This window comes from Hibiscus syriacus, unplaced genomic scaffold (genome assembly GCF_006381635.1).
Source record: "Hibiscus syriacus cultivar Baekdansim isolate YM2019G1 unplaced genomic scaffold, ASM638163v2 tig00001825_pilon, whole genome shotgun sequence".
NCBI lineage: Eukaryota > Viridiplantae > Streptophyta > Magnoliopsida > Malvales > Malvaceae > Hibiscus > Hibiscus syriacus.
In genome coordinates, this window is record NW_024061893.1 from 400,870 (window position 1) to 427,551 (window position 26,682).

The 26,682-nt window shown below is 33.9% G+C and overlaps 2 protein-coding genes, 1 long non-coding RNA gene and 2 pseudogenes across 4 annotated transcripts; 1 reads left to right on the forward strand and 4 right to left on the reverse strand.

The window, feature by feature from the left end:
* Nucleotides 1-5,593: 5,593 nt before the first annotated feature.
* Nucleotides 5,594-13,322, reverse strand: LOC120135577 (protein IWS1 homolog). 2 transcript variants are annotated; one of them, XM_039151843.1, is made up of 13 exons: nt 12,974-13,322; nt 11,640-11,843; nt 11,358-11,539; nt 10,379-10,505; nt 10,106-10,300; nt 9,711-9,758; nt 8,583-9,563; nt 7,962-8,035; nt 7,226-7,277; nt 7,014-7,100; nt 6,893-6,936; nt 6,516-6,587; nt 5,594-6,437 (listed from the first exon to the last, which is right to left on the reverse strand). In XM_039151843.1, the coding sequence occupies exons 1-13, from the start codon at nt 13,073-13,075 to the stop codon at nt 5,882-5,884; spliced, it is 2,724 nt and encodes a 907-aa protein (XP_039007774.1). In that variant the 5' UTR covers nt 13,076-13,322; the 3' UTR covers nt 5,594-5,881. The 2 variants fall into 2 exon arrangements, with proteins under 2 accessions (XP_039007774.1, XP_039007782.1); XM_039151851.1 differs by having other exon boundaries at nt 6,328-6,437; nt 6,516-6,637.
* Nucleotides 13,323-15,391: 2,069 nt separating this feature from the next.
* Nucleotides 15,392-16,450, reverse strand: LOC120135143. Its single transcript, XR_005517229.1, has 4 exons — nt 16,436-16,450; nt 16,164-16,297; nt 15,880-16,034; nt 15,392-15,758 (listed from the first exon to the last, which is right to left on the reverse strand). It is a non-coding gene; the product is annotated as an uncharacterized LOC120135143 (long non-coding RNA).
* Nucleotides 16,451-17,074: 624 nt separating this feature from the next.
* On the reverse strand, nt 17,075-17,918 carry LOC120135132 (annotated as a pseudogene).
* A 610-nt stretch (nt 17,919-18,528) lies between these two features.
* LOC120135594 lies at nt 18,529-20,822 on the forward strand (annotated as a pseudogene).
* Nucleotides 20,823-21,564: 742 nt separating this feature from the next.
* LOC120136373 (cell division control protein 7-like) lies at nt 21,565-22,404 on the reverse strand. The gene has a single exon (XM_039152422.1). The coding sequence runs from the start codon at nt 22,402-22,404 to the stop codon at nt 21,565-21,567; it is 840 nt and encodes a 279-aa protein (XP_039008353.1).
* Between the last annotated feature and the right edge of the window lie 4,278 nt (nt 22,405-26,682).

Below are 26,682 nucleotides of genomic sequence, written 5' to 3' on the forward strand. Positions count from 1 at the left end.
TTCATCTAAACAAAGATTTCTACTTTTATGTTACCTATCAAGTATTAAGATACTCTGAAACTAGAAAAACAGCACCCCATATGCGCCTGAAACTTCAAAGGAAGCTGTAGGAGAGAATCCATCACAAGTGCAGCGTTTTGAGCCTAATAGAAACTGAAAACCTGTGCATATCAGTCATGCAACGAAATTAATTCGATGCATTATTGTAAAAGCTCTCCAAAAACTTATAGCCTTGTATTAATGCTTTCCATGAACAAAACAAAGTGCACAGCAACTATCATTGCTAGTCCCAATAAAAAAAAATTAATGTGCACCAATTGGAATTGTTTTACTGTATCAAAAAGAAAAGCATCCACTCTGCCATATAGCCCCAAGATAGATTCCCAGAAAAGGTCGACATTGACGATCCCACAATTCGGTCATCCATCCAAAGTCTATTAAGTCATCTGTGATTTTTCCGGGAAAAATAACTCTCATTGCACAAAGCAGAAAAGTAGTAAAGGCAAAAACCACTCAAATAAAGCAGCCATCCAATTTAGCTTGATTACTAATATAATAGGGATAGGGAAACGAGTTAATTACGATATCCTTGTTTATTAACATTATCATAGCAAAGGCAAATTCTATTGCCCGCTATATCCCCAGTTAAATAACAAAGATTGCATACAAAATACTAGCTATTCAATGTTTCCTTCTTGAAACCATATCATTTGAGGATTTCAGTGTTTGGTGTATCTATGTTAACCCCATAAAACCAGGCTATACCTTTGATCCGACAACCCCATTTATTCCAATCGTCTGCTGAAGCTACATAGTGGAGAAGAATGCTGCCAAAATGATGATTGCATCGCATACTATTCTAGGATTCAGCTGCTTCAATGGAAAAAGCTTGACTGTATGGGCGATTAATTAATTGGAAAAAGAAAAGGAAGTAACCACATATGGTTAAATTGATACAAGGAATCATGTAAGCATGACACTGCAATGCGTTTAATTCAATCTTTTATTCTTCCCTCTTTTGTTATTTATTTCTAAATGAAGACTAATCATATTTTGCCTCCGCGGGTTAGTATAACATGCTGATGCCTTAGGTAATCCTATCATGGAGCAAAAGTTATTGCTTTAAGCAAACCATTACATGCATAGACTTCCTACATAGTGTTAACTCTCATATTTATCTGCAGGTACTCGCAAAGACAACTATCATTTCACAACAGAAGCCATAATCCTAAAGTTTGACGATTGTTGATTGCATGTAAACTATTTACTTGGATGCCGTCCATAAATGCTTTTGGAAGATAAAAGAAATAATAAAACGTTACCATGCTGCAAGTACTATATGTCACCAAAAACTATTCCTAAAACAGACATATGCAAGTACTTCACACGAAAGAATCCTGCAAAGGAACATGGGAAAAAAACAAGAGAGAAGATATAGATGCAGAAAATTGTTGATGAAAACTCATCATCACACCCAAACCTAGTCCCCCCCCCCCAGGGCTCTTCTTCTCTTCAACCCTCACTGCTACATCATCAAATCACCCTTGGTACACCATAAAATCAGTAAAATCAATTCTGCAAATGACTAATTTTCACCAAATTAAAGCAAAAACAACACCCATTTATCAGAGACAGTAAAACAAGCAACGCGTAACTTTTACAAGAGTAGGGTTACAATTTAACTGACAAATGAAACCAGATTCTGCAAGATTCAGATGACAGCTAACTCCAATCCTGGGTACTGAATATGATCGCATGCGCAGTAATAAAAGAAACAAAGAGAAAATATAGAGAAAGGGTTTTTTTGAAGAACCATACAGGCCTACGCTAGCTACTAGTAGGCACTTGGTTAACGTGAATGGTCCCATGCTATTCATAGTTTTGCCGTTAAACCCGAACAGTAATCAGGCGTACCTCAACAGTCAATAGCATCAAACGTCACGCTTTGAAGCTATTAGTTTTATTAAAGCCATAAATTAAACATATCTAGAATATTAAAAGAAAGAAAAAAACAAACAAAAACAGTCCGTCAGATATAGACCATAAACTCAGAGTAGGGTATCTCCGCTGTCGTCGGAATCAACTAATCCCAGAGATGGAGGAAAGACAAGAGAGGAGTGTTGACTGTTGAGAGCATGGAACAAAACAGGCCGATAAGTGACCAAAAGGAAATTAAGATCAAATTCCGGCACCGGAAACTGACAGAAAGAGTCGTGAGCACGCAAAAGCAAAAGTATATCCTTATACAATTCCCTCTGTGTGCTCACTCTCTTCTGTCAATTTCTACGTCCCACAAATGAAGAAACAAAGCAAACAACACAGAAATTTACCAAAACGAAGAAACAAGACTGTTTCATAATACATGAACCCAAAGACAAAGGATAACTTAAAGGAATGAAGTCAGATCTGAAAACTAAACAAACTAAACCCGTTTAAAGGAAAAATGAACTAAAAGTAAGACCAGGACCTTGAATCCAAGATCCTTGACGTTTTCAGTAATGTGTGGCCTTCAAAAGATTTTAGGGTTTCTTGTTCATACCAAAGTAAAAAAAACAAACAAAAAAACCCAGTAAAAAACACCCCATCCCCAACCTTTTAGGAAAGGAAGGAAGAAGAGGAACGATAAGAAGATTGACAAGAAGAAACCCTTCTATCTTCCCCCGTTATAACTTCATCGTTATATAGGATGGATAACATGTCTTTTCTCATCAAGAATATGAATTATTATCAGGTAGCGGAAAGTAAAGATGTCACGAGAAGGACTAAAACGATGTCGACGAGGTGTGATTTGTGTCTTGAGATATATTTAACAAGAAAATTAACATTATCCTTATATTTGTTTTATGTAATATCTCACCATAATCTTTAAATTATATCATAATTGTTTTTTAGGTCATAATTAGTGAATAATGCAGAGTGTGAATGTCGTTTAACTATTAGAACAATGGGGCAATCAAAAAATCTTATTTAGATAATTGATTTTAATTTATATTCTCATATTTCTTATTATTAGTTGATAATATATTATAACGATTAATTTTGACTATTATTTTTTTTTATAAATTTTGAATATAACTGTAATTATGAAATGTGAATACACTTATAACACTCTAAAAGATGTCCATTTTAGTATATATTATTATGATTGGTCCAATTTTTTGTTTGGTCCATTTACAAATTAGGCGATATTTTTTACTGTAAATAATAAATATGATTTTGTTGAAAGTTGTCTTAAACTTTTCTTTTAAATTAGGGTAAATTATACAATTAGTACTAAATTTATTTTTCATTAATTATAATATTAAATTTTGAGTATGAGTTTAATTAGGACACCTGATTGTTAAATTGTCAATAACGTGATGAGGTGATTATTTTTTTCTTATGTTTCTATAAAAAAACGTCAACTCATTTAACCACTATTGTTGGTTAATCATTGCCCGTCACCGTTATATTTAACGATAGTATTGATATAAAAACTCTCATATTTCATTCTTTTTTCTTTTTCTCGAATTGATTTCTTACGAAACTCACTCAAATTCGATAAAAAATCTATCTAAATGTTTGATGTTCTAATACTTTCATCTCCTTCAACGATCATCTAATGATACTAGTTTTAAGGTATATTATTCGTCTTTCTTCAAAGAATATTTTTACTGCTTATATCTTCCAACAAAACGCTCTAAGCGGGTTTTTACCGCATGAAAAAGGATAGTAATTGTCTTATATTTGAATCTAATATCAATTAACAATTTGATAATAATCGAAGTTCTTTACCTGCTTAATCAACACGAAATCAACCATCATATGGTCTATATTTATAAATTATTATTAGTTGATGGAGAGTAGAGGTAGAAGTAGAAGAAACTTGTAGATAGCAGAGAAAGCGACAAGAGAGTTATGTTATGTGGGTCCATGTGGGTTGATGGAAACCAATCAGATCACCAACGTAGGATGGGAAGGACAAGTTCTGTTTTCTCGGTATATATACTATACTGCATTCCTCTAAGTATCTCATATTATTTATGTATGCTGCTTTCATCTTCATCTCTCATCTACCTGTTTGGAGCTGAGGTCAGAATTGCACAATTTCCACGAAGGACCAATCAATTTCTGCCTCTCCATATTATAGCTAAGGATAGATATCAGACTAATCGTATTTTTAAAAATATTAAATCTATAAAAAATGAAGGATTAATCACTAAAATCGTTTTAATTGATAATTAAAAACTATAAAAATTAATTAATTTAGAGGTAATGTACATAACGGTGGAAAAGCTTGTAGTATTTTATTTTATGGGAAGCAGAGACCACGCCCTTAAAGCCCCTCCAAAAGTCCCACACAAATATATATATATATATACATATATAAGTTTTGATGATTTAAATACTTGAAAGGTTACAACTTTAGGGATAGACGATGGACCACCCATTCTTCCCAAGTCCAACCCTCTACCATTACTCCATTTTAATTAACTTTTCTGTCCTCTCCCACTTGTTCCCAGTTTCATCCCCATTTTCAAAATATTCACCCCAAAATATCCTTAATTAATTACAGATCGTCTTGCTCGGCTGTAACATTTTCAAAAAAAAAAAAAAAAACTCAAACAGTTTAAATACAATTGCTTTTAATAAAAAAAGTTTATAAATAATTTATTTATTATAATTTGTATAAAAATAACAGGAAAAAACACATTGTCCCCTTCTACATCTTAATAATTTCATAGTTAGGATAATAAAAAATAACAACATTTTATTAGAGGTGTATTTTTCCAATAAATTATATTAAAATTTTATGAATATAAAATTAAAAATAAATTAGATAAAGTTAAAATTTTATAGAATAACATTTATGAGAATAGCATTTATATAATACCCGTCGACATAATTTTAACACAACATCAAACTTTCAATTGATTCCGACTCGAGTTTAATAGTTAAGGCAAAATTAGTACTACGTTTCTGTTTGTTTTTGGGAAATAGTAGTATTACTACGTATCTATAATCATATATTTACCTCAAGAAACATAGGGGAAATCTGAAAAGAAAAAAAAAAGTCTAATTAAGTGATTTGTATTGCAGTAGTGTCATGCAAGGGCGGCTGTAGACTCGGAAAGACTGTCGGTGTTTTGGCCTATGGACTATGTTGTAAGATAACAACGTTTTTGATCCATAAGTCCATCTTTGAGAAGTGCGGCTTTATTTGTTATTACATTGCTATCAATCCTGTTTCGCTGCTTCAATCTCATTTACTAAACCAGGCTTTACCTTTTTTGTATCCTTACAACTCTTGAGCTCCTTCCTTGCTTAACCGTCAACCAATATATAACACATTCTAAAAGAGGGTTAAATTGTTATAACTTACAAAGTGAGTTGCATTAGCCACACCAAGAGCGTCGATCCAATCTCTCACCCCAATGCCAGAAAGAATTCTAGCGTATATACATGGAACATTAAAAAGCATGTAACTTTGCTACCAACCAAATAATTATGCAATCATTTTAGTTTAAAAAGAAAGAAAAAGGTTGTTGGGGGGGGGGGTTGTGTGTGTGGTTTGGGGGTTGAATAGATGACACAAGACCACTGCCTCCACAAGTTTCTTGAATCTATTACGTTAATCTATAGAAGCAACTCTTTGGTACAAGACAAAAAAGCTAATCCAATGTAATCCTAAAGCGTGCATCAATAAGAGAAAACACAAACCCTACAAACACTACCTATGAATATTTGCTACCCACAAACCTAACTCCGTGATATACCAATTGCATGGCCCGGCACCCGTATATCTAAGACTGCCAGCAATAATACAGGGGTTCAGCCAAGTTCCACTTTGGACAAGAACCAACCCTTGGCAATGACAATGCAGTTTTAATCCTATTTTAGCTCATCTTCGCTGCTTTTTTCCAGACCTTGAATCACTTCCCAGTGTCTTCGACAAACTAGATGCTTTCCGCTTCGCGCTTCCCACAACCTTTTCTGAATCAGTTGAGTTCTCTTTTGTGACTTCACTGTCTTTCACCTTTGATGAATCGGATTTTGACTTACCAGTGCCATGAGCATTGGATTTGCCACCACTTTTAAGAGGCTTGCCCTTAGAAAGGGGGGAACCTTTTGGGGTTTCCTGCTTGGACTTGGCTGTCTTCGAAGAGTCTTGTAACTTTGTGGAAGCTTTCGGTGTTGCACTTCCATCATCCTTGGATTTTGGTGTATCACAACAGTCATCATTCTTGGACTTGTTACTTACTTTTGAAGCGATGTCAACTGATTTACCACCAGTTTTAGGGGTATGATCCTTGGATTTAGCAACACTGTCCTTGTCTGATTTACCGACACTCTTAGAGCCACCTTTGGATTTGACATCCATTTTAACATCATCCTTTGTTTTGCGACCAGACTTTGTGGCCGCACCCTTGGATTTCCCGGTCCGAGTTCCTCCACCCCTGACCATCCAATAATGGGATTTTCAGAAATCAAATAAAGAAACATATCAAGGGTTCCATTTGAAAGAATCTAGTCACCTTCTTAGCGTAGCACCCATCTTAGCTTTCTTGCTAGAGAGATCAGATGTTTTTTCTCTCTTCTTTTGAGGCCTGATATATGGAAAATGAGCAAAGGGGATATGAAGATAAGCCCAGACCAACTGTGAGACAGTAATGAATCAAATTCCCAAGAAAACAACAGGCAAATGCAAAGCCATACCAATTTTAATACCTAAACCTGAAGCGAACTCCATCATTCAGATAAAATTAACATTGCTACAGAATGGAAGAAGTGTCAACTTAAACTACAGAAACCAAGCGAAGTTCATCGCGCAAGGCCAAAATACACAAGAACTTTCCAGAACAAAGATGGTGCAATCAAATTTAACATTCAAGAAATATAAAAGGACACATACATGTCAGATGAACCATCAGGACTTGAATGATTAGCTGCTCCTTCCTGTTTCAGTGAAGTATATTAGCAAATCTAGAACATGAACAAATAAAAGTTAATTACCTATAAATTAAAGTGCTCACCTCATCGGACCCAGACTCATCTTCAATCACCGCCCACTTTTCTCTCTTAAGATTTAAAATTTCTTGATCACCATCATTATAGTGCACCTACAAACAAACGAAAAATGAAGAAAACAAATCTAAGCATTCTAGCACGAGTAGTCAGGGGGAAAACCCTAGTAACATACGGAGGAAAAACGTTAAAGGAAACTTCTATTTGTTTGAAGTGTCACCTTGTGCTTCTGTTTAGAGGGATCAAATGAATAGATAAAACCTTCATAGAACCTGCAAAACAATATCATCAATGATGTCACCCAACACGACATCATTCCAAATAATTAAGTAATTTATTCTCAATAGTAGAAGTTATTTATTTATTTCTGATCTCTGTCTACTATAAAAAATTTAGGAGATGAGAGTAAAAAAGGTGAGATAATTGGGCACCAAATAATGGTTTTTGTATTATCTTTGTTCTTTCGATCTTTTTAGGTGTTGCAATTCAAGAGTTTGTTCTGTAGGATTGGAAAACCACCAGCATTGCTAAGTTTTTTGGTTTCATCATCGGTCCTAATCATTTCATATTCAAACCTCCTTTTTATACAATCAGATCTTACATTTGCACACATGCCATGTTTGGCAGGGAACACATTATATATGTCATTTTCACCTTGGAGAAAATCATAGACTGAGCGTGAGAACAAGGTAAAAAGGATTATAACATGATACTAAGCTTCAAGGCCAGAAAGAAACTCTGATTCAATGACCTTAAAAGTTGAGACAAACTATTATGCAGAAAGACGGACAAACGGATGGACAGACAGGGTGGGAGCCACATATATAAGCACATTCACGTTAGATACATGCTCACACAAGAATTCACTTCAAAAAACAAAATAAAAAACAAATAAAATTCATGGTGTCTATTTCAGAGTATCATTTCTGCGACAATTGTAAAATATATATACTTACTCACGGTCTTTGGGCCACCAGACCTTCACCTTCAAGCCAACGAGATTCTCACCATACTCCATAGAATCAGAAGCCTGAAAATGAATCAACATAAAAATGAAGTCAATTGTCTCCAGAATGACGTGCAATACCATTCATTGCTTCAACTATGTTCAGATTGCAGCATTTAAGAACGGAGTTTAATACAGGGTTACTTACAATAGAACTATTTGGGCCTATATAATCCAATTTTTTTATATTGCAGACAAAACAGAGAGTTGAATAAAAGGTTTAATGTGCAATAGTTGTGCAGCAGAGCATTGGTTTGATGGATTTTCTAGGAACCTACAATACAACACTAATAAAATTTGATCTTTATAGATGCAAAAAGAAATTACTTTTTTTTTTACTTGGGGTACTCTTTCTCTTGGAATTTGTCTTAGGGGTCTCCTTAATGTGAGAATCATGTTTGTTTGGCTTCACTAACTTTGGCGATCCAATCACTTCCTAAATCAATAATAAGCAAGAATGATTCCTTGGTTGAAGAATATAGAACAGCTAAACAAATAAATCATAAAGCTTTAAAAAGAACACCATCACCACAATAGTAAAATTACAAGTTTAAAGCCAAAAAGGAAGTACCTCGTTGTCTTTCTTGATTAAGGTTTTCGTTCTATCCTTCTCAGGAACTTTTCCCCAGCCTCTCCTTTTCTTATCAGACAGTTGTCTCGAAGTGGATTCATCTGCATTGTTTCCGCTAGAATCTACCTTCTTTGATGATTTTTCAGTGATTTGCCTCTGAATCACTTGCAGTGCACTCTCTTTCTTAGTTTGATCAGCCGCATTGTTACCGCTAGAGTCTACCTTCTTTGATGACTTCTTCAGCGATTTTGCCTCGGAATCACTTGCAGTGTCACTTTCTTTCTTAGTTTCATCTACATCAACTGGAGCATTATCCTCACTGGAAACTACAGCAGCAACCTCTTTCCCTGAACGTCTGTTTGTTTTTGCTTCAGAATCACTTGTTGCTTTAGAAACATCATCAACAGAGGATGTGGTTTCCTTGCTCGCGCCGTCTTTCCTTTTTGGCCTCGCTGCCCTTGTGGAATGACTATCAGTCCCACTTGGTGTTGGGGAAGCAACATCATTAAATTCTTCCTTGGTAGCTTTTTGAGAGGAATGCTGAACATCGGTCTTTCTATTTTCAGAGGATACAGCCCCACCAACAGACAGATGTTGTGAACCAGCGTCATCCTTGCTGTCATTTTTTTGATCTTTTGAGGTCTCAACTGCCTTTTCATCAACATGGGAGCTGTCAGAAGGTTCAGTTAATTTTGAATCAGATTTCCTCTCCTTTTCCTGGGTATTTTGCTCTAACATAGGATCTGAATTGACTACTTCCTCAGCTTTTGATATGTAGGGTTCAGCAACAGGTGATGTTTCATTCTTGGACTTATCAGCAATATGGTCACCCTCTTCCTTCTTTACAGAGTTCAAATCAGCCAACGAATCATCTTCAGCAGTTTGCAAAATGCCATTACAAACAACTGCCTTGGGAGATTTTTCATTTGCAAGATCCACTTTTTCAGTTGAAACTGCCTGTTCAGGAATCTGTTTATCCTCCTGAGAATTTGAAGATTTATAACGACAAATTTTAGGCACTAAACTATCATAAAAGTTCAATGAAACGTTAAAACAAAACAAAGGACTTCACTCCACATGGAAAGAGAAGAATGACAATTGACAATAAATACATGAAATAAAGCATACCTGGGCTGCCTTCTCCAAGGGTGCCTCCACCAGTATGCTCTCGTCATCCTACAGAAAATCAACCCCCAAAAAAGGAACATTAAATAAGCTCTATGTTCACTAAAAAGGGGAAAAAGCATCAATAACATGTCAGCACAAGGCAAAAACTTGTCTTGATTTGAAGGATATTTTAGAAGAAAAAAAAATTAAGACAAAAAACAAAAAGACCACGAACAAAAAGTGAACACACAAAATAAATAGAAAGCATACTAAATGATTAACCAGCGCATATAATCTATCTGCAAATAGTGCTGAGTAGAAATCCATACAAAAACTGCACAAAATGAGTAAATGATTGCCCTCAACCAAAAAGGAATCATGTAATGATGGAATTACAATAAAAAATAGATAATTACCAAATGTTTTCCAGAGGCGGCATCATTCGAGTCCACAACACGAGCTGTCACTTGACATACAGAAGCAACTACACTACTATAATAATCATAAGAAATTCCCAAGTTCTCAACAGCTTGGGTAAGATACGGTCGAAGCTTTGATGCACAGTTCTTGAGCACTTTCTCAGCCAACCTCCGAGCAACAGGAAGAACTTCCTGAGAGGAAATAGAAACCCTAGGTGAATTAAGCAAGATTTCAAAAGTGAAATGAAAGCCACTCATAGGACAACAGACCTCGTTATCTATCTTTACACTAGCTAAGATTGAGGAAAGCAGTTCCATAGGGATGTCTTCACTTTCTTCCAGTACAAGGCTCATAATAGTCACCATTGATGTAAAGACAGCCAGCGGGTGATAATCCCTAAAAACAGAAACAAAAAGAATCATAAGGAAACTAGTGATTTAGAATATATGAAATGTCTCCTTGCTTTGGGTGAATATAGGATGAAGGTTAAAAATCATGTCGAGAACAAACCTATATTAAACATATTTTTTGGAGGGATTGAACTTTAAACCAACCAAGAGGGGGTACCTAGTTAAAGGGAGGTTTAACTGTAGACACTCGAGGGGGCAAAATCTTCATTATTCAAAACCATAGCAGTTTATCAAATTAAACCCACATCTGAAAATTCATAATAGCCATGGTCATTGCTTAACATATGAAGAACTTCCTCAAAGGCACAGATTTATCCATGAGAGACCAAGACAAAGAACCAGAGGCGTTTTCTTTTAGTTTTTTTTTTTTGGAAGTGTTGGTTTTTATTTTGTTATGTTCTTTTGCAACTTGAGGTGTATTTTAGAAATCGGGTTACTATCTTTGGGGCTTTTTGTTTGACGATGGGAGATTTTTAGGTGACATGGTTTTTTTGTAATGGTATATATTCCCGTATGAGGGTATTCGGTGATTTCACTTGTACTTGATGTTCTAATTAATAAATTATGAGGCACTCTTTTCTTCCTTCCAATGTTCTTCAACATACTTCTAAGTATGTGGAAGAATACGAAGGGAGTTTTTAATGAGACCTCCAACTTTTATAATAAAAAAAAGACAGAACTGAGAAGAAAATTTTAAAAAGTAATAATCTTGAAAAAAGAAAACTAATTGTAAACTTATAAATCACACATTAGCTAGCAGGAAAGAGATGAAGAGTGACAGATGAAAAAAAATCTCAACTAGAGAATGAACTCTCCAATCAATAAGTTAGTTTTTTACCTTATTGCCTTAAGGAAATGCTGGAACATCTCAACAATAAGATCATCACATTCAAGATCCAACATCACCACACATGATCTGACTTTGGCAACAATTTCAAGAATTGAGGTCCTCTTAATGTACGAGCGGCTGCACTTGTCAGATAAATTCTCAAAGGATGACACAATCAGTTGAAAAACCTCCTGCATACACATTAATGGCAATCAATATTTCAAACGCGGAAAATGATTTTAAAATGATTGTGGTCTGCATAAACATCCCAAAACAATGAATTCAGAGTACCCTCATTTGGTCATCATCGAAAGGAGCATCAGGTGCAGTTATCCTTGTTATCTCGCTGATGCAAGCGGCAACTGCAACTTTGACATCAACATCAGGATGTCTGAACAGGTGCTCTGCAACCAATGCTTTAAGTGACGGAGACAGTGCATTTTGCATTGATTGGCTTGGTGATTGTTCCACCCTTGAAAGACAACTTTCAACTTGCTATATTCACACAGGATAGAAAGGAATAAACAACCCTTTTCAACTATAGAGCAATAACGCTCTACAAAAAGAAAACAAACATGGGCAACTGTAAGGGCAAGCTGGCAGTGATCAAAAGCAACAAAAAGCATATTCACTAGGAAATAAGGGGACCAAAACCGAAAATTACTTCAAAATTAACCATAAATAAAAGACTGCAGCAAACACTCATCTTGAAATCACACTGCAATTCCGTAAATTGCTAAATTCCTAGGTTCATTCTACAATGGAACTATATAAGGTTTTAATGCAGCCATCTATCCATGAACTAGTTGTAAAACCCTATGAAACACAGATGGTTTGAAGGATACATTGATTCCAAACAAACAATATACTAAAGGAAAATGGATTGTGGCCCCAGTATCACTTTTTTTGCACATCCACTTCAAAGTTCTCTTGCTAGACATCATGAGTACGCATTACTTCTTAACTCTCAAGTTTCAACATCATCACATGTCAGTCAGAAAAAAATTCTATCAAAAAATAATTGCCAAACATAGCTGGTGCTTGATTATTCGAAAAAAGAGAAGAATTAAGGACATATTTATTATATCCATATCCTTGGGTTTCATAAACTTAAATCTTGACATGGTATTTGCTTTAGGAGAAAAAAAATCTCATGCTTTCGCATGCACAATCACTTAAATACTGCTTGCCCACAGTTTTGAATTCGAAAGAAATTCAAAATTTAAAACCATTTCATCCATATATTATCTACAGCGTATCATTTGCATACAATAGATTATAGAATTTAAAGTCTAGTAAAGCAATTAAGCTAAAAGTTACAATAGTTAAGAGTGTTAAACAATATCCATTAGAAGAAAACACTTTTAAACTGATTTAATCTTGTAGCAGTGAGAGCGGTAGCAGAATTGAGCGATTAAGCACGTCAAAACCGTGCAACAGAATAAAACCCTAAGAACAAAGTTAAAAAGAGATCAAGATTGGGGGGATCCAACAAACTTAAGAGCATATAAAGAACGGCAAATAATAATTAGAAAACGCACACCTAACAAAAGCAAATAAAAAAATAACGAAGAACAAAACGGAATTAAGGAAAAATTGAAAGAAAAAAAGGGGATAGGGATTACGTCAAGGAGAGGAATGAGCTCATCAACTGATGGAGGAGGTTCAACGAGCCTGTTTCCAGCCTCCATTAACTGTAGCTCCAGCTCTTTTTCAGATACCGCCATATCTTTTTTCCTCTCTATAGAAAATATATATGACCCAAAATATACAGAAACAGATCCTTTAAATCTGAGCCTGAGGTCCTGATTTCACACCATTGGAAACCTAGAAATGCGAAAAGCCATAAAAAGTAAAACGAAAAGGTCGAATCAGCGAGGGACAGAGAGATAGAGATAAGAGGATTTACTCAAGAGGAAGTTAGGGTTTTCGGGTTTTTTCCCGGAGCGATAAAGAAAGTTGATGGGGTGAGGTTTTTTTTTTTTCCTTCTTTTTGTTGTTATTTTGTTGGCTTTGGTTAATTTAATTGAGAAAATTGCTGAGAAGGAATAATGTAAATTTAATTATATACTTTTTAGTCCTTTTTTTTCTCCTTCGATAGATTTTTGTGTATTTTTTGTGCGCTTTAGAGGAGATTCCAGCACCGCTATGCTCGGATTCCGCCGTGCACATGAATTGGAGTTAAATTAAGTACTTTGACTTTGTGGACGTGGGGACGACGCGGAGCTTTTTGAGCCGCTTGATTATATTGTTGCCTTATTTGCTTTGCCCATTTTATCCTAAAATTACATTTCTGCCAAAAATGTTATTTACAATATACAAAGAAGGGGAAAAGTACTAAAAATTTCTTTGATTTTTATTTATGGAAATATTTTAATATATGGACAGCCATTCACTTTTCTCCTTTCCAAATTCATTCTTGAATGACTAAATTTAAAATATTATTGATTAAACATTTTATATTTATTATCTTAATGCATTTTTATAAAATACTATTTTAATAAATTTAGGTACCAATATAAAAAAGTGTGAAAATTTGAACAAATTTAAGAGTTAAAATGTGATTTATATCTTTTTTAAATTACTTTCATATATTTTATATTTAATATATTTTCTGAGTTTTCAAATATACTTCTGTTTTTTTTCAACATGACATAATATAAAATAGTATCCCATCAATATTTTTTCTTGTCAGCAATGACATGTCATAATTTTGTCTCGTGCAACATCAATAAAGATGTTGGCAGTTAAAAGAAGTTATTTGAATAAAATTAAAACATTGTGATTGGCATTATAAGAAAAGTTCATGATACAATTGAAAAACACAGCCCGACATTGAGAGAGAATTTTATTGTTATGTCTCAAATTTATTGATGTTTAACTATAATATTATAGATTATAATTAGATAAACTACAATTTAATATGTAAACTATTTTTTATTCGTTTTGGTATCTAAATTTTAATTTGTTTTTAATTTATACCTAACGTCTAGTTTAAATTTTATTTTTATATTCCATCGTAAAAAAATTAACCGAATTATCGTATGTGATATTTTTTTATGGATATATTATATCATTCATCATTCAACTACCTTCTCATTCTTATTTTAGATATTAAAGTTTAAAAATTTTCATTTAACTACTCAACTTTCAAATTGCTCATGTATTCATCCTCTAATTTATTTTATTAATAATTTTTAGACATGATATTTTTATTATTATTTTATTAATATATAAGTAAAAAACTTAAAGTTAGAGTGAATAAATCAAGAGTAATTTAAAAGTTAAGTAATTAAAATTTAAAAATAAAACTTCAATGATTAAAATAGGAATGATAAGATAGTGACTGATGAATGATATAATTTACCCATAAAAGTGCACGAGCGACAGTGCCATAGTACAAAACAAAACAAAAAATAAACATTATGTATGATTTTGAAGAAAAAAAATGAAAATTTAGATATCAAAACTTGATACTATTAGTAAAACATATTTTCCATGAGCTGTCTTAATCCACAATCACATGTAAGATTTATTTGACTTTTTATAGCTTAAAACTATAAAAGTATTCTTCATAAACATGTACTACCGCTACACATAACATGATGATGGTGAGTGATGACTCATGCAAGTTTGACTCTCTTACGACTCATCAACCCATTGTGTAAGAAGGTGGCAAGTTAATCACGGTGGTCTTGATCTTCGTCATCATATTGATACTGTTAGTGATTCCTTGGGATCCAATGCCACTATCCTTCAGACCCTGCAACAACTCAATGGTTAGCTCAACCATCAGAATGGCAACTACTTTGCGAGTTCACATTGGGGAATGCGGTAATAAACTCACCTGGAACGGGAAATGATCTGGTCCCGAGCTGAGTTAATCTGAACTACCAGTCTCCATGGCATCACTGATCAAGATTGCTTTGTTTATATCTCTTGTAAAGACACAACCCTGCAATTACATATAGTCTTGAAGAACTTGAAGTGGAAGTATATGCATTTGGAATACAGTTAAGAATGATTAAATTGTTGTACTGCAGACCGAAATTGCTAGCGTTACAATGATGAATTCCTTCTTCAACTGAGGTAATTCTTATAACAGGCAAAACGGGACCAAATGGCTCCTCCCAAGCTATTCGCATATCGGGACGAATGCGTCTAATAACAATGGCCATATAAGGTTGCCTCTCTCCTGTACTCTTGGCAAAATGTAGCCCCTTTCTGTTTGGCATCCATTACCAATCTTCAATGAAATTAGCAGAGGATTCTGTGACAACTGGAGTGATGTCACAATCATATTCTGGTGGGCCAACAGTCATTTCGCGACTTTAGCTTTAACTTCTCGACGAGAGCATTAGCCACGGATTCCATGACCAGCACAACCTTCACGGCTGTGCACCTTGACCACTGAAACATGACAAAGGAAGTTTTTTAAACAACAACATCATGCTAATTGCAGCTATTTGACCAGATATAGATAACCTTGACATAAAATCGAAATGAACAGACATCAAACGATTTCTATAACCTGTAAGAAAAGCCTCCTTTCACGATGTTAGAAGCTGCCAAATCCAAATCAGCATCTTCGAGAATGATACAAGCATCCTTTCCACCCAATTCCATCTGAAGAGGGATCATGCCTGCTTTCTTTGAAATTGCATTCCAGTGTCCCCACCAGTGAAGCTGAGTATGTGTGCTGTTAGTAGACAAACCACAAGATAACTCCTGATTCCTATTGTGTGCAGATGCAGCAGAACACCGTGTCGGCAAAAGTATAAGGAGGACATCATATCAAGGAAATTAAGATATTACCTAATACAGTTGACTAGGGGTGCATTGTAAGGAAGTCCCGATCTCCGAACCTTTTCCCGTAACACAACTAATTAGACCTTTGGGAAACCAGCTAAATGAAAGCAGTGCACCATGTGAAGTGCAGCTACAGCACCCTGCAAATTAAGCGAAAACTTGTCCAGTTATGTCCATATAACTAAGAATCATGGTTTATAGTATATGAAACGCATACTTGACTATTCTTTTTGCAACGAAAAAAAGATTTATAACAATCAGCAATGGTTAAATCAAACCTGGGTGGAGGCTTGAGTACAATAGAATTTCCAGCAATAAGTGCAGGAGCAATCTTCGAACAGCGAGATTAACCGGATAGTTGAAAGGTGAATAGCTAAAATGACCCTAGAGGTATCTGCATGTCAAATAGAATGGGATATAGATTTCGAAGTTAGGGTCCTCAAATCAAAATCAAGTAATAAACCGGGCTTCTTGAATACGAGTTATAAGGGAGCATGAGCTTGAGAAGAACACAGAACAGTTCATTTTATGTCTGATGTAATTTAGAACAAATATGGAATTGAAGCTTCAATTCTATTAACGATCATCATCAACATAGAACTGCTCGGAGTAGTCCATATTTAAGACTAATTTCATCACTAACCAGCTTAGACTAACCAGTGTTCACACCATTTAACATAAACAGCAGCAGTGCCGCCTGTCGTCATCGTTCACTTTAGTAATCATCTTAAGGCTAATGCATATGAGGAAACACATAAGAACATCTTAGGTGAAAATGAGCATACAGATAAGAACAAAACATAACAGAATTATATTATGCAAAAAGGACTGCAACACTCAATTTACCCATGCATCTGCTGACATATATACACATGCAAGATATACACATGCAAGTATCAGCTACACTTGTCCAGTATTTGGTCCTTTCATTCCCTGGAAAACTATCAGATACCAAATTTCCCTTCACCAAGTATCCTGACCCCTTCTTCAGCACAGTATGACACCAAATCCCCAGACCTTACAGCCTGTTTAAAATTTAAATTAAATCCCCACAAAAAGTTTCAGCAGACGAAAAAGATGGAAATTGTCTTTAAACTCACTTCAGCCACAGCCCTTTGCCGGTTTTGCAATCTCTTTGACAAGGCAATCTCCAATGGCAACCTTGTGCTCTTTCAAGAGAGCAGCTGCTTTATGAAGCAACTCTGCTCTTTTCCAAAGTGGAGTTTTAGCCCATGACTTTTGAGCAGTTTTAGCTTCATCCATCAACTTGTCTACCTCTTGCTGAGTACACGCTGTTCCAAACAATTAGAAAAAAAAATTAACCAATCAATGATCATGCAGAAAAACCTAATTGAAGGGTTTAAGATATGTAATGATCATACATACGTAGCTTTGAACAAACAAGAAAAAGGAGTGATCATCAGTGAACTAAGAAGAAAATAGTATTACCTTGGACTTTGAAGTGAGGCTGTCTAGTGGTTGGGTTGATGATTGCCACCGACTTTCCTGAAGACGATTTCTTCCACTCCCCATATGAGTAATACTTAAACACACCATCTCCATCGACTAGCTCAGAAACACCGCAGTTCCTGCCATTATTCTTGCTCTAAATCAAGCTCTCTTCTGATCTTTGAAGCAGGAAAACAAAAGGTTAAACAGAGAGATGACTTGTTTCTGGTGTAAACTTGGCAGTTTGATCTGTCTTCAGTTGAAGTCAGCCAGTTTAGGTGGCAAAAAATTGTGCTATTTGGTTCTCTCGACCATTCAACAATTGGGTCAGGAAAATTAAATAAATCGTCATTTTAAGTTTTGATAAATGAATTATTTTTATTTTTTAAATTATAATTAATAATTATTTATTTACATTAAATTTTAATTTTAATTATTTATCTAAAAATTTTGGTGAGTTTAATAAGTCAATAATAAAATATTTTAACAAGCGACTAGTCTGGCAACGAAATTTTTAACAAGCATAAGTCAAGAACTATCCAATCTTTAAACAGATACTACTTATAATTATCATAAATTAATAAAAAAAAAACGCTATATGTTTGTAATAATTAGGCCAGTGATCCATTTGGAATTCGACTATTTTGTTGGAAAGCAAAGCCCAAACTTTTGGTTGGATCCAAAGACCAAACACAAAAACGGCCCGAAGGTATGGTTCACTAAACGTCGGTTCTCGGCAGTTTCCTCGAAGATCCGATTCCACCCAAAAGACAAAATTCTCAAGTCAAGTCTGGGTTAATTTAAAACAAAAAAATTCCACCCAACTAAAACCATCCACATCATCATTTCTCCACATGTCGACTTTCGATTGGATATAATCGTGTCACTCCAACGTGTCAGCCGTCAATGAAATGTTCCCATTCATACTTCTCGAATTCTCTTCCCTCCTCGATCACCCGTTGCGAGCCAGATCCGTTAAAACGCCATTTCGCTAAACAAATCGGTTAATTTTCCGTTAGATCTGCAAGAATATCCTCCACCGTGGCGACATCGGGGTCGCAAGACGTCCGTCGTAGAAAACCGTATCTGTCTCCGTCGTCATCGTCAAGTTCAGGTCCGAACACCGTAGAGCAGAGAGAACATTTTAGAAAGAGTACAAAGGTTGATTATCCATTTTGGCAACAGAATTGGTTCATTGGATTGTTGTTCTTGATGGCGGTGGGGTTCTTTGGTCTTGCTCTCTTCCTCTTCCTCAGTTTCGATTTGGATCAAGGTTCTCCTTCCTCCGCCTCCGCCTCCGCCTCCGCCTCCTCCCCATCCCAGAACGTCGAGGTATTAAACATCTTTTTTCACTTATTTCAAATTTCCTCCTCATTACTTGTTTGATATATTAATTTGACTTAATGAATGGAACAGGTTACTTATGGGACGGTTTTAAAGCTGATGCACGAGAAAACAAAATTTAGGCTTCATTCACACGATGTGCCGTACGGTTCTGGAAGTGGACAGCAATCTGTCACCGGTTTCCTAATGTAGACGACTCCAACAGCTACTGGGTACTCTCTCTTTCTCTTACCTCTTGATCTTCTTAACTAGTTTCTAAATTGAATATGGTTTTGGGAGCGTTTGTTTGTTGTTGCTTTAACTACATTACGCAATCAAATTATTTTTCAATGGTTAAATCTGATGGATCAATGAACTTTTCCAAGCTTATGGTAAACATTTTTCTTTGTGTCAAGATTTGTTAGTTAACCATATGAATGGGATGATATTATGGTACCCTTCTCTTAGAATAATTATTTATATGGTTCAAGAACATGAAATTCTTCCTTTACTATATACGAATTGGTTAGTGCCTTTTCTTTTCCTAATATATTTTCTTTTATGGTGATTGAAATAATTTTGAAAGTTGAACCAGTTTGGCAGAGTTTGTTTTTTAGTACTTTTTACAGCGCTATTCATTTAATAGTGTCATAATAGCATTATTCATCGTCCAAATTCATTTGAGGCTGTGCTTTGCAGATTGTTAGGCCTACACCTGATACATCTGCTAAACAAGGAAACACCATCCCCAACGGGCAATTATTAGATTGCAACATATGAGGACTAGGAAATGGCTGCATAGCCACTTGCATGCATCACCAATATCAGGAAATCTCGAGGTTAGTTTTTCACAACGTTTCAGCAGCCAATCATAACTTAAATTCTCAAATTTTTTGTCAAATTTAAAGCTAACCTTCATCAATGTTAGAACATCGAGATGCACTTTAGACCCTTTATCTTGATAAAGTTTCCTTTTGAAATTCTCTCTTTTTTCCACTGGGACTTCTGATGATACCCTCTCAATATTGGGTATAGGTCAGCTGCTTCGGAGGAGAATCAGAATCGGATACCGGTGATTATTGGAGGTGAGGCCTAAAATTTTATTTTGTCGAAGTTATGTGTATCTTTCTTGGTTATCTTTTTGCTGGTGCTTCATTATTGAAGGATCCTCTCAGGCTCATAATTGAGGGAAGTGAAAGACTTGGAAGCAAGATCAAAGGATTCGCTTCAACATGTTGACACTGGTGGCTACCTGCTTAGTCACGACAAGAAATACTCCAGAATAGCTGGTGGTCAGCAAGAGGTGAGAATGGAAATATATCATAATTCATAATTAATTTTATATTATTTGGACACTTCTTTATTTTAAATTCCATGGTAAGGAATATGGTCTTCCCTCATGTTTAACTGTACTAATATTCAATACTTGCTTGCTAGCTAATCATTCGGTGTGAAGCCTACTATTATTTTTCTAAACATAAGCCTTAATGGTGAAGGAGCTGGAAATTATATGTACGTCTGACGTTTTTTCTGCCCTTGTTATTAGTTGGTATGTTAACCATTTCCACATAATGTGTAGGTTTGTGGCGTTAGAGAAAAGCGTGCGGATACTGTATGGTTGGCTGCAGAGGGTGTGTACCTCCCCATTACTGAAAGCACATAATATATACATGTTTAAGAGATCACTACTCCGTAAAGCAGGTGCATGGATTTTGCATTCGTTGGTGAGCGATACCTGTTTCTTTAGTAGCTAATAACCCGTTACAGAATCAGTAGTATATTTTGCAGGACAACTTTCTCTGCCGAATACTCTGTTATGCATGTTTATGTACCTTGAGACTGTACTAATCAGATAGAGCCCTTCTAATGATTGATGAATTCCTTTTTTCCCCACTATAAAGCAACATTTTTTTCTCCGTTTATATATATTATTTCTTGTATGAATAAGAAACGATGATAACAAGAATGTGAGGTAGAGATTATATTGTTGTTCGTGAAAGACTTTCAGCGTAGCAAAAAATAATTTAGATGTTTACATGTTTTCACATCTATTATTGACATTTACATTTATAGTTGTAAATACTTTTACGTTTACATTAATAATTTTTTTTGGGTATGATTCATATTTATTTCAAGGTTCATGTTAGGAGTTTGTGACTAATCCTTCTAAAATGTCAGTTTTTATGGTTTAAATCTGGGATTTTTTTAGGAGTGCAATGTATTTTTCCATTAAGGGTTGTTCATTTACATTTGTAACTGATACTCAACATTCATACTAATATATATATATATATATCAATTTAAGGAGAGAAAAAAAGCAATTGGAAATTGTTAATTACCTCTGTCGTCCGCCTATTATTTGCAGTCGAGTGTTTTGCTTTGCTAAAATAGCTTGATCCAACAACACAGTTACATTATATGTAGATTCAAACATATTCTAAAAGGCGACTATTTGCTAAACCATACTAGAAAAACAGCGTATATTCAACCTTAAGTTAGGGTCAGTCAACGAACTCTTCAGATTTTCAACTACTTCATGATATTTCTGCGGAGATTCGCAAGGGATGTGCTTTGTCTTCGTTATAAATTAAGAATGTTTCGATCAGATTTTGATTGCTATCATTGTTATAACAAATCAGTACAGGCCTTCGACTTGAGATAGCTGATTCAACGCATTGCGGTTTTGATGCATCATAGCATGTGGAAGAAAAATTTTCTTTCGAACATAATTGGGACAAAGAAATTCATGAGTTAGAAGCATCTTTGCAGTCCATCGTTGATTGGGATCCATAGCGAAGCATCTCTTCAAAAAATCTTTCCGGACTTGGACATTTGTGGGGGGATCATATCGGTTGTTTCCATTGATGGAGGTGTTCCGTTCTTCATCTCGACAATGGTACATCCCAGCGACCATATATCCATTGCAGCACTGATTTGTCCATAATAAAAAGTTTCCGGTGACATAACCAAAGTACCTCGATGATAAGGTGATACTATGCATCCTCGTCTCTTCTCCAGGTTCTTCGGCCAACCCAAAATCAGCGATCTTCAAAGTACTAAGAGAAGCCGGTTGATTGGAACGAGAAACCAAAATATTCTGCGGTTTGATACAATGAATGTAACCCTTTTCATGAATAACGCAAAGCCCTTGAACAATCATCCTAGTGTGTATCACATCAGATTCTGGAATTTCCCCACCGTACGTGTTGATCAAATTCAAAAGATTGCCTCCAGCGGCGTATTCGAGAAGCAGGTTATGATTTGTTACACCGTCTTCAATAGTTATGCTTTCACCGTAGCATTGAACGATATTAGGTGAATTAAGAAAGTGGCGAAGAACCCTATATTCCTTCTGAAGGAAAGGGCTGGGCGATTCACAATATTTGACGGCAACTGATCGGGGGACTGGCTTTGTTACGGTTGCTAAATACACATCTCCACATCCCCGGAGCCAAGTCTCTTCCACTTCACCCATTCCGAGAGTTGACCGGTTCTGAATGACATCCCTTTTACTACAACTAAATCCCAAGCCATAATCTTCTGAAGGAGCCAAACACAAGCGATTAAAAGCGAAAAGAAAAGACGCTCTCTTTAAACTTCACGGAAGGAATTTATAGGTTTTGCAAATCCCATTCGTCTTTATATTGGACCTATCGGAGGGGGTGCTGAGCTCTCCATGTAAAACAAGGACTAAGAAACTACGTTCGTCTTTATGTTTGACTTGGAGGGCACGAAACAAATTTTCTCTCTCTATTTTTTTTTTTTTTGCTAGATCGTGTTTCTGAAGTAATTGATTTTTGTAATTTTAAAAGTCATTTTTGATACTATATGTTTAAAGTTTTTCTTAATTATTTATAATGTATACATCTTGTAAGGTAGTAGTTCGAACTCAAAACCTCTAGAGATGACAACATTTTCTTTGATCATTAAGATCACTTGATGGGTTGAAAGTTTTTATATCTATACAAGTTATCTTAATTTATAATTTTAAAGAATCTAATTAATAAATTTAACTTAACTTGGTAATGGTAAATGGAGCATATAATCTTTATCCAATTTTAAGAAATAAGATCACGTATGATCAGTGATGAAAATCATCTTTATTTATTAGGATTTTTTTAAAAGTTTAAATTTATTAGAGAATTATTTTTAAAAAAAAAAGTAAATTTATAAGAATAATATATATATTAAGAAATTATAATATTTCTTCTTAAAAAGATAAACATGACTTCAATCCCTTTATAATTTCACCTCTGAATATAATTATTAAATTCAAAGAATTTCTCTTCAATTACACTTCTTAAAAGAATCAAACTCTAATGTTTTTTCGCTCTATACAAATCATTTTGAGTTATCGACTATAATAAGACTTATGTTACGTTACAAATTCTTTATTCGCATTTCTATTTAAATAATTGAACTTCACAGAATTAAACTTTCTCAAAAATTACTTAAAAGTGTTGCGCGTATATAAAGGTGTATCCACACTAAAATTATATACAAATAATAGTCTTAATTTCACTCCGTTAGAAGATTATATTCTTTGAGACTGAAGTTGTTAATAGTTTATCGATTGTGAAAAATTAATTTTCTTGATATCCTTTATACAATTAAAAAATTAACTTATACAATATGAATAATTATTCAGAATTATTGTCCTACATTGTTGAAAGTATAAAGTAATTGAATTTGTATTTAATATATTGAATGTTCGCATGATTTTTTTGTTTTTTTTTGCGACTTCGATAGTTAAGGAATTGATATTATTTTTGAGGTCTCGGGTTTGAGCACCACATATGTAGGGGTGTATGAGCGTTCAATGTCAAATGGTTGAGAATCTTTAAACAAATATTACCTTGTGTTTTTTTCTAAACTAATAAAAAAATATGTATATATTGAGTGTATAAATTTATATATATTATTTAATTGTATTCAAATGTGCTATTAAATTAGTAAATAAATCTAAAAACCATTAAAAATATATAATGTTATTATAATTTTTAACAAACAATATATCATAGTTTACTAAATTATATATTTATTGTTGGACGTAGGTTTTATCTTTGTCATAATATTAGAGAAGATGATGGCTGATGTGAGTTATAATTCACTCTTTTTCATTTAGACTAAGAGTTGTAAGTCAACATGATCGTTAATACTTAAAGTGGTCGAACACAATTTTGATGTCGGAATCTCCCTGTGCCCTTCCCTCTTTTCTCTCTATGTCAACCATTGGATTTGTGTCTTTTACTCTAATTGTGACTACCACCTTAACCCACAACTCTTTATCTAAGTAAGAGAGTGAACATTAACCAACACTGATCACTATACTTCTAATGTTATGACTTTGATATTTTAATGCGATAAGCATGAAATTTTGAGCGATAATTAAAGCCAATGAACGAGGAGAAATTTTTTAAAGAATTATCTAAGGAGAAGATGAGTGTTCGATTCTCTTCCTCTTTTATATTCTTGTTTTCAATAAGGTATAATGATTAAATTAATATGCAACAATGGTACAAATGATTATTTTGTTTCATATTCTTTTTTTAGCATTTAATCTTTAACCTTTCAGATTTTGATCAAAATAGTCTCTATTAGATGAAAATAGTCAATTGACTAACGATCAATGCATATTACTGACATGGTATTTTCACACGTGTTTAATTAATGATGTGACATACACTACATCATCTAAAATAATGACGTGATATATTATGTCATTCTAAAATGATGTGACACATAACACGTCATTAAAATTGATGATGTGACATATATCATATCATATAAAATGATAACATGTCATGTGTTATATCATCTCTTAAGAATGACATGATATATATCACGTCATTCAAAGAGATAATATAATAGAATTATATTTGTATATTATCAAATGAATAATATGACATGTATAACATCACGTAAATTAATAATGTGATAAATGCGATGTCATTTTAAAATATTTATTAACAAGCATTTTTATTTTATTATGCGTAGAGACTATTTCATCGTATTATATTTTGTTGGAAATACATCTCTTAAAAATGGTGTAACATATTTGATTGTTCTATACATAATATTTTTCATACTCAACGGTTGTGTTGCTTTGTATGCGTCTGTGAATAGACGGATAATTAATGTAATAGATGAGATGAATTGAATTTGAGTATTGTTTAACTCGATTCAATTTGAAAATTTTAAAATTATTGACTCGACTAGAGTTCAAAAAAATTTGAACTCAAAATATACTAAGACTTACCTCAGTTGAAGCTCAAGCTCAAACATAAACCTTAATAGATGAAAACCTTATATTACATTTTATTTTTAAAAAAATATCATATAAATGTTAACAATATTAATAATTTAATTTAAGAAATTTAATTTTTATTTATTTTTTTCTTGTTGTTTGCAAGTTTTATGAATCGGATATCAAGTAACTCGTTTTGACTCGTTAAGAACTTGAGTCGAATTCAAACTCAGTCTGAACCCATTCAAATCGAATATTAATTAAACTTTAATTAAATTAAACTAGAATAATTTACGACTTATCTCGTTTCATTTATACTCATGTTAATATGGAGGAGAGAGTGGTCCATTTGGAATTATGAAAACCTGTAATACGGTATCCTTCATGTCTACCTCCTTGTTTTATATACTGAAAGAGGATATGTTGTGATTTAATTATTTTTTATAAATATTAAATTATTACTTAAATGTTTAAATAAAAATTATATTTTCAAATTATGTTTATATAAATATTTAATATTTTAAAATAGTTAGAGCGACTATTTTCTATATTTAGTCAAATATTCTTTTAAAAATATCAAATAAAGGTTTTGGTTCGTATCTACTTAAATAAAGATCTAAGCTTTCAGAATTTTTGAGATCTAATATTTTTAATCTACTTAAATAAAAAATATAACTACTTTTAATATGTTCAAATGATTTTTTGAACGTGTTTTCAACACGTTAGTCCCTTATTTAATTTTTTCTTCAAAAGGTTGAATTATTATTTAAATATATAAAAAATATTAAACCCCTTTTAATCATTTTGAAATGTCAAAATTATGGTTAATAATTAGGAAAAGAATTAAACCATTATTATTGAAGTAATTAAGCTAAACTTTTACTGGATAAAGCCCATAGAAAACATATTTACTTGCTCCAAATGGTTCGTAGAGCAAAAGATGAACCAATTTGTGGAATTAATTCAGAAGAGAAACAATAAAATGTGAATGGTAAGATTGAGTGGAAAATGATGCATCATAAAATGAATAATTGGGGCATCTCGAAAAGACAGTTTGCCCTTTTACTTTCTTCGTGACCCGTTTGGTAAATACTCTATAGCTTTGTTTTAATGAAAAGATGGCCCATTCCACCGTCTCTATCCCCACCCTTTGGTATCAACAAAATGTATACCATGAATTCCAACTAATCATTGCCTACCAAACCTTTTATTTCTCCTTCCAATCTCATACCTAAACATCGACATTTATTTCTAACGATTCAATATTAATCATGTTAATCTCGTTGGTCATAAATATAGGCTAAAATTTTTGTCACCATGGGCCCTTACTGATTTAATGTCAGATGGCCCAATATGAACTACAAATGGTTACTCAATTTAGGTGCAAAAATGAGAATGGGTGTTACATTTAAAGCAAATTTCGACCCCTAAATTCATATTCATGACAATGTACGTACCTCGTTCAACATCTGCCATAACGCATTCACAAACCATTTTTCCCCCACT